The following is a 15,800-nucleotide window of genomic DNA, read 5'->3' as shown; positions in this document are numbered from 1 at the left end:
TTGTTTCTGTTTTGTGTAGATTGAAGAGGAGGAGGGCGGCGATTCCTTCGACATGCACATATCAGTGTCTGACCCTGAGAAAGTGGGTGAGTACACACTGATTCCTCATCAGTCCTGGAATAAATAAAATATAAGAAAAGGGTTTTCCAATTAGGTCCATGAGTTTGATGCTTTTCCTCATTTACCAGGAATATTATCAGTGTTTCAAACTAAGCCTTCATTTTCCATCCTTTTCTTATTGTCTGTCCTCTCTTCCTTGAAGATAATGAACATGTTGGAGGTGATATTTAACATCAGCTGTTCTTTCTTCATGTGCTGTCAGCAGAAAGTAAAATGCAGCGTCGACACTGACGGAGGCCAACGGTCACACTGTCATCATACTTCCAAATTATTGTGCTAATGCTTTATTGATGCAACACGCTGAAGCATCCCTGCTAGTGCCCCCTGCAGGCTCTAATGTGTCCCTACAGGCCATGAGACAGAAGTGTTGGACAGTACAAACACATTTAGTGGTTTGGAGATAAAAATGTGTCCTGAGGGCATCAGAAGACAGAATGTGTTATAATGGCACTTACTATGTGAGCTGACTGCACCACATTTCATATTCAGCAGCTTTTAATTAGTGAACTCACTCGACGGTCCCTTTATGTAAACATGCACGAGGTCACAAAGAAGATGGCAAATAAAACTGTTGAAACACTCAACGATTTTCTGAAAGAAAACACAAGTAACCAGTTGAACCAGTTTGATATCTGAGCTGAGTGTATTCTGGTTTCAAGTATCCGTTTTACTATGTATCTGTTTATACTGTTTGTGCGGTGTGTGTTTTACTGCATGGTGTCAATACTGATGCCATAATGGAACGTTTCATGTGTGTGTGTTCCAGGTGACGGAATGAATGCGTACATGGCCTACAAAGTGACAACCAAGGTCAGTATAACAAACGATCTATCTATCAAATAAAAAATAGTTGTGCAGCAGATGCAGTAAAGATAGTGTAGAGTGCAAATATAAAGAGGCGGAGAACATCTCTTCTGTCTCACTTTAATGTTGACTTTTCACAAAAATCCAACCAAACCAACCCAAAATAATTCACGGTAACGATATAATCGTGATTTCTATAGAAAAGTATATATATTATATTTATATATTGTATTATTCTGGGCCATTCTGCACAACGAATACTTTTACTTTTGGTACTTTAAGTATATTCTGATGCCGATGCTTTTGTACAAGAAAATGTCAGATCATCCAAGTCTGTAGGATTTAGCCTTCGAGGACCCTGAATGTCTTTAATTATTGACAGTCAATCCAGTATTTGTTGTTCTGTCTGTCTCAGTAATGGAGCGACACTAGAGTTTTGTAACCAACAAACAGTCTTCTACTGTTTAACATGTGAGAAGTACAAAACTGCTGCACCATCTCACAAATGTCTCTCTCTGTCTCTTTATGTCCCCCCCCACACACACACACACACACACACACACACACACAGACCTCCATGTCTGTGTTTAAGAATCATGATTTTTCAGTAAAAAGGCGTTTCAGTGATTTTCTGGGTCTGCACAGTAAATTGGCCTCCAAGTACCTGCACATAGGCTACATCGTCCCCCCCGCGCCGGAGAAAAGCATTGTGGGTAAGTAAAGCCATCGCTACACCTTCTCCCTCTGCTGAACTCTCTAACACTAAACTGAGCTCCAGGGGTCACGAATAAAACAAAGACTTCACCAGACGTTGACACTAATATATTTCACACTCTACATTGTTACAGGACACGGACAACGGTACATATTCATGAATGGAACAACATAATCACCATTGAAAAGTTATGAATCAGTGATCGTGATGTTTATCTTCTTTCCTTCAATAAAAGCAATTTGACCAGAGATACAGAATCATTCACACACCAGATGTGTTATTTACATTTGAAACAGTTTTGGCCCCAAAAGAAGAATGAATGATTCAAACTTCCTTGTAGTCACTACAGTGTTGCATGACAGGGGAGAGTACTTTTGAAACTTGGGATTTGAAAAGCGTAAGTGACCCTCAATCATTTTTTGAAGCACAACAGTGTTTTCAGTTGGGCTCTAAATATTGAGTTGGTGTGTTTTTCTTCGGGCCCTCTCCAGCTGCTTAGATTGAAGAGCTGTCTTTGTCTCTTTCTGACCTTTACACCGTCAGTCTGGTTGAACCATTGTGCAGCGTTTTGTTTTCCATGTACTAAACAAACCCTTCATACAAAAACCCATCTATTTGTAAAGAGCACTTTCTACAGCCTGAAAGCATGAAAGAGCATTTAAACATGTACACATGTACATGTATGAGTACTTCTCTCAGACACATGAATGGAACACTATCAAGCTTTCATTGCAGCTTTTGTGTGAATGTGATCCTAATACCAGATTAGCTCTGTAAACTGTCGGCGATGACGGATCGAACCCATGCATCTGTGTTTATGTTAATTTGTCGTGGCTGTCCTCGTCCTGGTTGTTAATCAGTTATGTTAATGAGCGTCTCCTCGTCTGCAGGGATGACCAAGGTGAAGGTGGGGAAGGAGGACCAGTCGTCCAACGAGTTCGTGGAGAAAAGGAGGTCGGCATTGGAGAGGTATGATGAGAAGAAAATGATGATAAAAATACGGCTGCAAACAACTGCGCTGTACCATTTTATTTGTTTAAGGTGGAAGGTGATCAGCAGAAACGCAACATATGCATAATGTGTATTTAACAAAGTATAGACATAATCCGTAGTCATAATCCAGCACAGGCAACATTTAGCCACATCAATGGTTGTTGTTGTTATTATTATTATTATTATTATTATTATTATTAGTTAAATAAAGGACAGTAAGAACTGGGGATTACAAACAATAGTAGGAAAATAAAATGACTTTGATATAAAGCAACAGTGTGTTGCTGCAGTGGAAAATACGCCTTTTGACATGAAACACGTGTGTGTGTGTGTGTGTGTGTGTGTGTGTGTGTGTGTGTGTGTGTGTGTGTGTGTGTGTGTGTGTGTGTGTGTGTGGAGGTAGGCGGGGTTGACATTCTGCTGCCCTTTACTGATGGTGTTTGATTGACAGGAAGGTTAGCCAGTGACAGCTGATGGAGCTCAGAGCTGCAGAACTCCACACTGATGGATATATGTTTAAAATGTTTCTTTCTTAATCTGTGTTGTTGGACTATAAATTGAGTGATGCGTAAAGTTTGTTTTTGTTATAAACTTTGTTGCTTTTATTTTCAGACTGTGTTTTAGAATTTGGACTATAACAGGAGGCAGTGTTCCTAAATTAGAGCTTTTCACACACCGCTGAGAACATCTAAATATTCATTCAGGGACGTTACATTTTGACACCAACCAATCGTGTCGAAGAAGAAACTGGTTTCCCACGACAACCAACAAGTAGATAAATAAATGGTCCTCATAATGAATAATGTTTCCTGTGTTTTAGGTATCTGATGAGAACAGTGAAGCATCCCATCCTGCTGAAGGATCCTGACGTGCTGCAGTTTCTGGAGAGCTCCGAGGTAAACAAAGAATGATGCCTCCTTGTTGCCCTGCAGAAGTGATTTACTTTCAGCAGCAGTTCTTCCAGCCTGATGCCTTTTTAATGTAACTGGCAAACTTTAAAAGTCCAGTCAGCCTTTAACAGTTTACTATAGTCTGCATTGTTAGTCAGAAACTTCTTCTTCATCAGTGCTTCACCACAGAAAATCAGCAAAACCTGCAAACTGCAGTTTGACTTCGACCACATGCCATGCAAGCTGAGAATCTGCTCAGGTTGTTTCTTAACTCAGGTTTGTGTCCATGCTCCGTTGCTGTATTGACATGTATGGACGCTATAATGGATTATTACAAACCAGGATTTAGTTATCATCATGCGGGGGCTGGGGGAAAACAGCTGCCTGCACCCGGCATACCGACACAACACCTCTGTCAGCGACCAGCCTATTTGGCATCCTGCAAAAGAAAAAAAATTAAGTTTTAATCTTTTTTTCTTTTGCAGGATGCCAAATAGGCAGAGAAAGGTTTGATTCCCTCACGGACTAAAGGAATATAAATAATGGAGGAATGGACACGTGTACACTTTCTTCCGTCTCTTGTTTAAAATGCCGGTAAATGTGAATGAATGATACCTCGGTGTTCAGGGTTTCTGTAAAACGAACTGAACGATTTAAGTGTGGGGAATCTAACCGACCTAACTGTGTGTAGCACGTCCATGTTGACAAGTTAAACAGCGTCTCATGGAGACACACTCTGTGAGTGTAAAGGACTCCGTGTTTATCGAGCTTTTAAATGAAGTTATACATTAATACAAACATTTCTATTATAGGCACTTTAAAGACTTTGGTTACTGCCTTATTATTCTGAGAGTCTTACTAAAAGTGTAGCTACAGGGTGACACCAGTGGAAAGGTCAGGGGTCATGAATGATCCTCTGGGAGCCATTTATATCCACAATAATGTCTATTGGTAATCTGACCTGTAGTGTTGATGTCTCACTCTGGACCAAATTACTGATACACTGTCTCATATGGGCAAAACCAAATAAAAACAAAAACCAGCAGAAAAGTCTGTCTGAGTTTTCTTCATGTCTCTTTCCCAACAAGCAGCAAAACGTCCCGACAAGGTCAAACACGAGTGTCGCGCCTCTAAAAACTGCCTCAGGGTTTAAGGCCCTGCGGCGTTTCCTGTTTCCTCGCTTTATTGTCCACTCAGACTAAATCCTCTGTAACACTTCGTCTTGTCGGCTCAAACTGCCCCCCTCCCCCCCTCTCTCCCACACACCTAACTGTTTGTGGGATTGCGTCGGGAAGGAGCCGGCAGTTGTTGGGTCCACAATAAATGGCCCAGTGTCACAGATTTAACAGATGAATCACTCGGACGCTTGACCGAGCGTGTCGGTCCGTCCGGCCCGCTTAATGAAACACAACCAGAGGAGGAGGGGGGAGAGGGAGGGGGGACGCCGGGCTGCAATTGAAAGCTATATTTACCCCCCCCGCCTCCACTCATTTACCCTCGTCCCTCCGCCAGCGAGGGCCCCGGGGACTGAGCCGTCTCCCTGGCTGCTGCCGCTCCTGTTAAATGAGATTGGAGAGGGAGGGCAAATCTGCTCCAGCATCAGAGGAAAACACTGCATGTCCGGGGAAAAAGTAAACTTTTCAAAAATGAAGAAAAATGAGCCTATTTTCAGATGGACAGCCGGGGCCCTTTCAGAGAGACGCGATGGGTTCTGAGTTTGTTTTTGGGGCTGTTAAAGTTGCTCGGCACATAAAGCGGCCGCATTAAATGTGATTGGAGCTAAAACGTGGGAGACATTACAATCAGAGAGGGGAGGGGGGAGAACACAGCTGTGACAGAGTTAGAGAGGAAAGATGCAGCAGAAAAGAGAAACTCAACAGAACAGCCAGCTGAGGAAAGTACAACTCAAACAAGAGCAAATAAATGAAATGAATGCAGTGAAGATCTGGATCGAGACGGAGAGAAAGAGTTGGATACATTTAAGGGAAGAACAGAAACAAAGAAAGAAAGAAATACAAACCTAAAGGATGAATAAGACATAAAGAGAAACTCAGACAAAAGAAATGTAAAGACTGAACGATTTTAAGAATTAAATAAAGTTGATGATGTTTTTACGAGCTAATGATTTGAAATAGAAAATGTCAATTAAATTGAGAGATGAACATAAGTAATAAGTAGAACATTGGAGAAAATGAAGACTGGAAGAAATAGAAATGGTAACGAGAAACGCAAAAAAAAGTGAAAAACAATCAAATGAAATGGATAAAAAAATAAAATGAAAGCACAAAAGCCAATATTATAAATCTAAACTACATGTTTTCCTCTTACCTGTAGAGCTATTTATCAATCTAGATGGTTGTGTGTTGGAGATATCAGAGATGAGTCTTCTGTCCATTATAATTGAACTAGCCTCTCGTCCATGAGTAGATGCACGCTCTGCGTAGTGATACGGTAGAAAGAAAATAGTTCCTACATGAAACTGGTCACAACAAGGTCTGTGGATTATCTTGAGTAACTGGATCATGATTTCTGGAAAGAGACTTTGCTGTTGAGTTGTTCAAATGTGAACCACAAGCAGGGTGTCATGTAGTTAAGTTATATTCAAGAGAAGACAGACGTCTCTGCGGCTGATATGGGGATTTGGGGCAAACGGTCCCTTTTTTAATAATGATTTGAAAAAGACATCCAAATGGAGGCAACTTGGAATAATTATTGAATGGAAACAATATCAGTGTTAAACAGAATGTTAAAAAATTAACTTTATCCTGAAAAGCCTGTCTGTCCCCAGCTAATCTGCTCATCCTGTTGGTTTGTTTGTTTGTCGTCCAGTTGCCGCGGGCAGTCAGCACCCAGGCTCTGAGTAGCGCCGGACTTCTGCGAATGGTCAACAAGGCCGCAGACGCAGTCAACAAGATGACCATCAAGATGAACGAGTCAGACGCTGTGAGTGAAGAAGGGAGGAGAGGAAGGATGGCAGGAAGGAGGAAGTAGAGGCAAGTGGATAGAAGGGATGAAAGGAAGAGAGAAGAGGAAAGGAGGAGCTCTCTGTAAGGCTAAGAAGAAGGGGATTAGGGAAGCAGGGGACGAAGGAAGACAACGTAGGGAAGTGTTGCTTTAGCAGATTGTGGCACTTGAAAAAAGAGAAAGGGTCAGGGTGGTAAAGATGGGGAAAGAAAGGAAGTAGGGTCAGGGTGGTAAAGATGGGGAAAGAAAGGAAGTAGGGACAGGGGGGAGGTGGGTAGAAAGGGGAATGCAAGGAACAAAGTAAACATGGAAATAACTAGGGAGGGAGGAAGAGATGACTACGATAAGGAAGTATGGAAGGAGAGAGGGGGAAATAAGGAAGCGCAAAGGAAGAAAGCTAAGATGAAATCAGGGAGCAGGAGGGGAGGGGGTCAAAAAAAGAATAAGTGAGAGTCTGGTTGATTACTGGATGAATAAAGATTATATAAGTATTTTAAAAACGATTGTTTTTCTCAGTGGTTCGAGGAGAAGCAGCAGCATTTTGAGAATCTTGACATTCAGCTGAGGAAACTTCATGCCAGTGTGGAGTCGCTGGTCTGTCACAGGAAAGGTATGATGCTGTATGTGTGTGCGTGTGTGTGTGGGGTTTAAATGATTGCCCAATGATAATGTTCAGTGGCGCTGTTAATTTCGTTGACGATGACTAATTATAGTTATCGACACCTTTCGTTTTCCATGACTAAGATGACGAGACTCCAACGATGTCATTAAACACTTACTGTGAGTTTATCTACATGCACAGTCGGGGAGATTTGTATGAAGCATGTGGCGTGATGAGGCTCGCGGTGATATCCTCCTCTGACCTCAGCCAGCCTACTCTTCTCTCGATGAGGCACTTCAGATTGTACTTTATGGGCGAAGACTTATAGCAGTAGAAATATACAAAATTACAATACCAAATGTTTTTGTTATACAACTTTTCGTTGGTATATCAGCACACTGCTTATCAGATAAATATTCAACATTCAGCAACAGCTCTGGATTTTCAAAATAATATTTCCAATAGTGGTTTGGTGCTTGTCTGTTTTATTTCTTTTTCAGTACAGTTGAAAAGTTTAAACTGTACTCAGCAGGAGCAGCACACCTTATGTGATTTTTATTCTGCATTTAACCCAAAAAAGAAGAAGAAAGTGTTTGTTTGAAGGTTTTTTATTTGAGGGCTGAGCAAACATGGGAACATCTTGCAACAGATATTTGTATGAATGAAAAGCCGATGTTTTGGGACATGCTGCTCGCACGTACTGCATCACGCTCTGGCACCAGACTGAGCTTCTCCCGTCGTCTCCTCTCCAGAGCTGTCGGTGAACACGGCTCAGTTCGCCAAGTCGGCGGCCATGTTGGGGAACAGCGAGGACCACACGGCTCTGTCCCGAGCTCTGTCCCAGCTGGCCGAAGTGGAGGAGAAGATTGACCAGCTGCACCAGGACCAGGCCAACGCAGACTTCTACCTCTTCTCTGAGTTACTGGGAGACTACGTCCGCCTCATCATCGCCGTTAAGGTACGATGAGGGTCTGCTGGAAGAGGAGCACAAACCACATAACACATGAACTAGGCCTCTAACTGGAGTTCTCTGTGGAGTGAATACAGGTTTATTCATGACAGTAAAGTTAAAACCAAACATAACTAAAACTGTTCTGCTGTCTGAGCTGCTGGACACCAAACACCAGTGCAGGTAGGAACGACACAGGATGGCAACCAGTAGAGAAGAACTACAGTAGAGTATAACTACAGTAGAGTAGAACTACAGTACTAGAGTAGAACTACAGTAGAGTATAACTACAGTAGAGTAGAACTACAATACTACAGTAGAGTAGTACTACAGTATTACAGTAGAGTATAACTACAATATTACAGTAGAGTAGTACTACAGTAGAGTAGTACTACAGTAGAGTATAACTACAGTACTACAGTAGAGTATAACTACAATACTACAGTAGAGTAGTACTACAGTAGAGTAGAACTACAGTACTACAGTAGAGTAGAACTACAGTACTACAGTAGAGTAGAACTACAATACTACACTAGAGTAGTACTACAATACTACAGTAGAGTAGTACTACAGTAGAGTAGAACTACAGTACTACAGTAGAGTAGTACTACAGTAGAGTAGTACTACAGTAGAGTATAACTACAATACTACAATAGAGTAGTACTACAGTAGAGTAGTACTACAGTAGAGTATAACTACAATACTACAGTAGAGTAGAACTACAGTACTACAGTAGAGTAGAACTACAATACTACAGTAGAGTAGTACTACAGTAGAGTAGTACTACAGTAGAGTATAACTACAATACTACAATAGAGTAGTACTACAGTAGAGTAGTACTACAGTAGAGTATAACTACAATACTACAGTAGAGTAGAACTACAGTACTACAGTAGAGTAGAACTACAATACTACAGTAGAGTAGTACTACAGTAGAGTAGAACTACAGTACTACAGTAGATTATAACTACAATACTACAGTAGAGTAGTACTACAGTAGAGTAGAACTACAGTACTACAGTAGAGTAGAACTACAGTACTACAGTAGAGTAGAACTACAGTAGAGTAGTACTACAGTAGAGTAGAACTACAGTACTACAGTAGAGTAGAACTACAGTAGAGTAGTACTACAATACTACAGTAGAGTAGAACTACAGTAGAGTAGAACTACAATACTACAATAGAGTAGTACTACAGTAGAGTAGAACTACAGTAGAGTAGAACTACAGTACTACAATAGAGTAGAACTACAGTACTACAGTAGAGTATAACTACAATACTACAGTACAGTAGTACTACAGTGGAGTAGTACTACAGTAGAGTATAACTACAGTACTACAGTAGAGTAGTACTACAGTAGAGTAGAACTACAGTATTACAGTAGAGTAGAACTACAGTACTACAGTAGAGTAGAACTACAGTACTACAGTAGAGTAGTACTACTATACTACAGTACTACAGTAGAGTAGAACTACAGTAGAGTAGTACTACAGTAGAGTAGAACTACAGTACTACAGTGGAGTAGAACTACAGTGGAGTAGAACTACAGTGGAGTAGAACTACAGTACTACAGTAGAGTAGAACTACAGTACTACAGTAGAGTAGAACTACAGTACTACAGTAGAGTAGTACTACAATACTACAGTAGAGTAGAACTACAGTACTACAGTAGAGTATAACTACAGTACTACAGTGGAGTATAGTAGAACTACAGTGGAGTAGAGTAGAACTACAGTACTACAGTGAAGTAGAATAGAACTACAGTACTACAGTGAAGTAGAGTAGAACTACAGTACTACAGTGGAGTATAGTATAACTACAGTGGAGTATAGTATAACTACAGTGAAGTAGAGTAGAACTACAGTACTACAGTAGAGTAGAGACAGTGGAGTAGAGTAGAACGACAGTACTACAGTGAAGTAGAGTAGAACTACATTACTACAGTAGAGTAGAACTACAGTAGAGTAGTACTACAGTAGAGTAGTACTACAGTAGAGACAGTGGAGTAGAGACAGTAGAGTAGAGACAGTGGAGTAGAGTAGAACAAAAGTACTACAGTACTATAGTGGAGTAGAGTAGAACTACAGTGAAGTAGAGTATAACTACAGTACTACAGTGAAGTAGAGTAGAACTACAGTACTACAGTGCAGTATAGTCGAACTACAGTACTACAGTGAAGTAGAATAGAACTACAGTACTACAGTGAAGTAGAGTATAACTACAGTACTATAGTAGAGTAGAACTACAGTACTACAGTAGAGTAGAACTACAGTACTACAGTAGAGTAGAACTACAATACTACAGTAGAGTAGAACTACAGTACTACAGTAGAGTAGAACTACAGTACTACAGTAGAGTAGTACTACAGTACTACAGTAGAGTAGAACTACAATACTACAGTAGAGTAGAACTACAGTACTACAGTAGAGTAGTACTACAGTATTACAGTAGAGTATAACTACAATATTACAGTAGAGTAGTACTACAGTAGAGTAGTACTACAGTAGAGTATAACTACAGTACTACAGTAGAGTATAACTACAATACTACAGTAGAGTAGTACTACAGTAGAGTAGAACTACAGTACTACAGTAGAGTAGAACTACAGTACTACAGTAGAGTAGAACTACAATACTACACTAGAGTAGTACTACAATACTACAGTAGAGTAGTACTACAGTAGAGTAGAACTACAGTACTACAGTAGAGTAGTACTACAGTAGAGTAGTACTACAGTAGAGTATAACTACAATACTACAATAGAGTAGTACTACAGTAGAGTAGTACTACAGTAGAGTATAACTACAATACTACAGTAGAGTAGAACTACAGTACTACAGTAGAGTATAACTACAATACTACAGTAGAGTAGTACTACAGTAGAGTAGTACTACAGTAGAGTATAACTACAATACTACAATAGAGTAGTACTACAGTAGAGTAGTACTACAGTAGAGTATAACTACAATACTACAGTAGAGTAGAACTACAGTACTACAGTAGAGTAGAACTACAATACTACAGTAGAGTAGTACTACAGTAGAGTAGAACTACAGTACTACAGTAGATTATAACTACAATACTACAGTAGAGTAGTACTACAGTAGAGTAGAACTACAGTACTACAGTAGAGTAGAACTACAGTACTACAGTAGAGTAGAACTACAGTAGAGTAGTACTACAGTAGAGTAGAACTACAGTACTACAGTAGAGTAGAACTACAGTAGAGTAGTACTACAATACTACAGTAGAGTAGAACTACAGTAGAGTAGAACTACAATACTACAATAGAGTAGTACTACAGTAGAGTAGAACTACAGTAGAGTAGAACTACAGTACTACAATAGAGTAGAACTACAGTACTACAGTAGAGTATAACTACAATACTACAGTACAGTAGTACTACAGTGGAGTAGTACTACAGTAGAGTATAACTACAGTACTACAGTAGAGTAGTACTACAGTAGAGTAGAACTACAGTATTACAGTAGAGTAGAACTACAGTACTACAGTAGAGTAGAACTACAGTACTACAGTAGAGTAGTACTACTATACTACAGTACTACAGTAGAGTAGAACTACAGTAGAGTAGTACTACAGTAGAGTAGAACTACAGTACTACAGTGGAGTAGAACTACAGTGGAGTAGAACTACAGTGGAGTAGAACTACAGTACTACAGTAGAGTAGAACTACAGTACTACAGTAGAGTAGAACTACAGTACTACAGTAGAGTAGTACTACAATACTACAGTAGAGTAGAACTACAGTACTACAGTAGAGTATAACTACAGTACTACAGTGGAGTATAGTAGAACTACAGTGGAGTAGAGTAGAACTACAGTACTACAGTGAAGTAGAATAGAACTACAGTACTACAGTGAAGTAGAGTAGAACTACAGTACTACAGTGGAGTATAGTATAACTACAGTGGAGTATAGTATAACTACAGTGAAGTAGAGTAGAACTACAGTACTACAGTAGAGTAGAGACAGTGGAGTAGAGTAGAACGACAGTACTACAGTGAAGTAGAGTAGAACTACATTACTACAGTAGAGTAGAACTACAGTAGAGTAGTACTACAGTAGAGTAGTACTACAGTAGAGACAGTGGAGTAGAGACAGTAGAGTAGAGACAGTGGAGTAGAGTAGAACAAAAGTACTACAGTACTATAGTAGAGTAGAACTACAGTGAAGTAGAGTATAACTACAGTACTACAGTGAAGTAGAGTAGTACTACAGTGCAGTATAGTCGAACTACAGTACTACAGTGAAGTAGAATAGAACTACAGTACTACAGTGAAGTAGAGTATAACTACAGTACTATAGTAGAGTAGAACTACAGTACTACAGTAGAGTAGAACTACAGTACTACAGTAGAGTAGAACTACAATACTACAGTAGAGTAGAACTACAGTACTACAGTAGAGTAGAACTACAGTACTACAGTAGAGTAGTACTACAGTACTACAGTAGAGTATAACTACAATACTACAGTAGAGTAGTACTACAGTAGAGTAGTACTACAGTAGAGTAGAACTACAGTAGAGTAGAACTACAGTACTACAGTAGAGTAGAACTACAGTAGAGTAGTACTACAGTAGAGTAGAACTACAGTACTACAGTAGAGTAGAACTACAGTAGAGTATAACTACAATACTACAGTAGAGTAGTACTACAGTAGAGTAGAACTACAGTACTACAGTAGAGTAGTACTACAGTAGAGTAGAACTACAGTACTACAGTAGAGTAGAACTACAGTACTACAGTAGAGTAGAACTACAGTACTACAGTAGAGTAGAACTACAGTACTACAGTAGAGTAGTACTACAATACTACAGTACTACAGTAGAGTAGAACTACAGTAGAGTAGTACTACAGTAGAGTAGAACTACAGTACTACAATGGAGTAGAACTACAGTGGAGTAGAACTACAGTGGAGTAGAACTACAGTGGAGTAGAACTACAGTAATACAGTGTAGAACTACAGTACTACAGTAGAGTAGAACTACAGTACTACAGTAGAGTAGAACTACAGTACTACAGTAGAGTAGTACTACAATACTACAGTAGAGTAGAACTACAGTAGAGTAGTACTACAGTACTACAGTAGAGTAGAACTACAGTACTACAGTAGAGTAGAACTACAGTACTACAGTAGAGTAGTACTACAGTAGAGTAGTACTACAGTACTACAATAGAGTAGAACTACAGTAGAGTAGAACTACAGGACTACAGTAGAGTAGAACTACAATACTACAGTGGAGTAGTACTACAGTATAGTAGTACTACAGTAGAGACAGTGGAGTAGAGACAATGGAGTAGAGACAATGGAGTAGAGTAGAACGACAGTAGTACAGTGAAGTAGAGTATAACTACAGTACTACAGTGAAGTAGAGTAGTACTACAGTGAAGTAGAGTAGAACTACAGTACTACAGTGCATTAGAGTAGAACTACAGTACTACAGTAGAGTAGAACTACAGTACTACAGTAGAGTAGAACTACAGTACTACAGTAGAGTAGTACTACAATACTACAGTAGAGTAGAACTACAGTAGAGTAGAACTACAGTACTACAGTAGAGTAGAACTACAGTACTACAGTAGAGTAGAACTACAGTACTACAGTAGAGTAGAACTACAGTACTACAGTAGAGTAGTACTACAATACTACAGTACTACAGTAGAGTAGAACTACAGTAGAGTAGTACTACAGTAGAGTAGAACTACAGTACTACAATAGAGTAGAACTACAGTAGAGTAGAACTACAGGACTACAGTGGAGTAGTACTACAGTATAGTAGTACTGGAGTAGAGACAGTGGAGTAGAGACAATGGAGTAGAGACAATGGAGTAGAGTAGAACGACAGTAGTACAATGGAGTAGAGTAGAACAACAGTACTACAGTGAAGTAGAGTAGTACTACAGTGAAGTAGAGTAGAACTACAGTACTACAGTGGAGTAGAATAGAACTACAGTACTACAGTGAAGTAGAGTAGAACTACAGTACTACAGTGAAGTAGAGTAGAACTACAGTACTACAGTGAAGTAGAGTAGAACTACAGTACTACAGTGAAGTAGAATAGAACTACAGTACTACAGTGAAGTAGAGTAGAACTACAGTACTACAGTGAAGTAGAGTAGAACTACAGTACTACAGTAGAGTATAACTACAGTACTACAGTGGAGTATAGTAGAACTACAGTGGAGTAGAGTAGAACTACAGTACTACAGTGAAGTAGAATAGAACTACCGTACTACAGTGAAGTAGAGTAGAACTACAGTACTACAGTAGAGTAGAACTACAGTGAAGTAGAGTAGAACTACAGTACTACAGTGAAGTAGAGTAGAACTACATTACTACAGTAGAGTAGAACTACATTACTACAGTAGAGTAGAACTACAGTAGAGTAGTACTACAGTAGAGACAGTAGAGTAGAGACAGTGGAGTAGAGTAGAACGACAGTACTACAGTACTATAGTGGAGTAGAGTAGAACTACAGTGAAGTAGAGTATAACTACAGTACTACAGTGAAGTAGAGTAGAACTACAGTGAAGTAGAGTAGAACTACAGTACTACAGTGCAGTATAGTAGAACTACAGTACTACAGTGAAGTAGAGTAGAACTACAGTACTACAGTGAAGTAGAGTAGTACTACAGTGAAGTAGAGTAGAACTACAGTACTACAGTGAATTAGAGTAGAACTACAGTACTACAGTGGAGTATAGTAGAACTACAGTACTACAATGAAGTAGAATAGAACTACAGTACCACAGTGAAGTAGAGTAGAACTACAGTACTACAGTGAAGTAGAGTAGAACTACAGTACTACAGTGAAGTAGAATAGAACTACAGTACTACAGTGAAGTAGAGTAGAACTACAGTACTACAGTGAAGTAGAGTATAACTACAGTACTACAGTAGAGTATAACTACAGTACTACAGTGGAGTATAGTAGAACTACAGTGGAGTAGAGTAGAACTACAGTACTACAGTGAAGTAGAATAGAACTACCGTACTACAGTGAAGTAGAGTAGAACTACAGTACTACAGTAGAGTAGAACTACAGTGAAGTAGAGTAGAACTACAGTACTACAGTGAAGTAGAGTAGAACTACATTACTACAGTAGAGTAGAACTACATTACTACAGTAGAGTAGAACTACAGTAGAGTAGTACTACAGTAGAGACAGTAGAGTAGAGACAGTGGAGTAGAGTAGAACGACAGTACTACAGTACTATAGTGGAGTAGAGTAGAACTACAGTGAAGTAGAGTATAACTACAGTACTACAGTGAAGTAGAGTAGAACTACAGTACTACAGTGCAGTATAGTAGAACTACAGTACTACAGTGAAGTAGAGTAGAACTACAGTACTACAGTGAAGTAGAGTAGAACTACAGTACTACAGTGAAGTAGAGTAGAACTACAGTACTACAGTGAAGTAGAGTAGAACTACAGTACTACAGTGAATTAGAGTAGAACTACAGTACTACAGTGAATTAGAGTAGAACTACAGTACTACAGTAGAGTAGAACTACAGTACTACAGTGAAGTCGAGTAGAACTACAGTACTACAGTGGAGTATAGTAGAACTATAGTGGAGTATAGTAGAACTACAGTGAAGTAGAGTAGAACTACAGTGGAGTAGAGTAGAACTACAGTACTACAGTGAAGTAGAGTAGAACTACAGTACTACAGTGAAGTATAGTAGAACTACAGTGGCGTAGAGTAGAACTACAGTGAAGTCGAGTAGAACTACAGTACT

At 39.5% G+C, this 15,800-nt stretch overlaps 1 protein-coding gene across 1 annotated transcript in view; it reads left to right on the top strand.

Annotated features, from left to right (window-relative positions):
• snx2 (sorting nexin 2) overlaps nucleotides 1-15,800 on the top strand; it is a 30,708-nt gene that overhangs the window by 2,500 nt on the left and 12,408 nt on the right. The window contains exons 5-12 of the mRNA XM_029440491.1: nucleotides 20-86; nucleotides 887-930; nucleotides 1,496-1,637; nucleotides 2,530-2,608; nucleotides 3,453-3,528; nucleotides 6,352-6,465; nucleotides 7,003-7,096; nucleotides 7,840-8,045. Coding sequence (XP_029296351.1) covers nucleotides 20-86; nucleotides 887-930; nucleotides 1,496-1,637; nucleotides 2,530-2,608; nucleotides 3,453-3,528; nucleotides 6,352-6,465; nucleotides 7,003-7,096; nucleotides 7,840-8,045 — 822 coding nt within the window. The remainder of the gene's footprint in view (nucleotides 1-19; nucleotides 87-886; nucleotides 931-1,495; nucleotides 1,638-2,529; nucleotides 2,609-3,452; nucleotides 3,529-6,351; nucleotides 6,466-7,002; nucleotides 7,097-7,839; nucleotides 8,046-15,800) is intronic.

The sequence above is a fragment of the Cottoperca gobio genome, chromosome 9 (assembly GCF_900634415.1).
Source record: "Cottoperca gobio chromosome 9, fCotGob3.1, whole genome shotgun sequence".
Classification (NCBI taxonomy): Eukaryota; Metazoa; Chordata; class Actinopteri; order Perciformes; family Bovichtidae; genus Cottoperca; species Cottoperca gobio.
The sequence above is the reverse complement of the archived record's forward strand: the minus strand, read 5'-3'. Positions and strand labels throughout refer to the sequence as shown.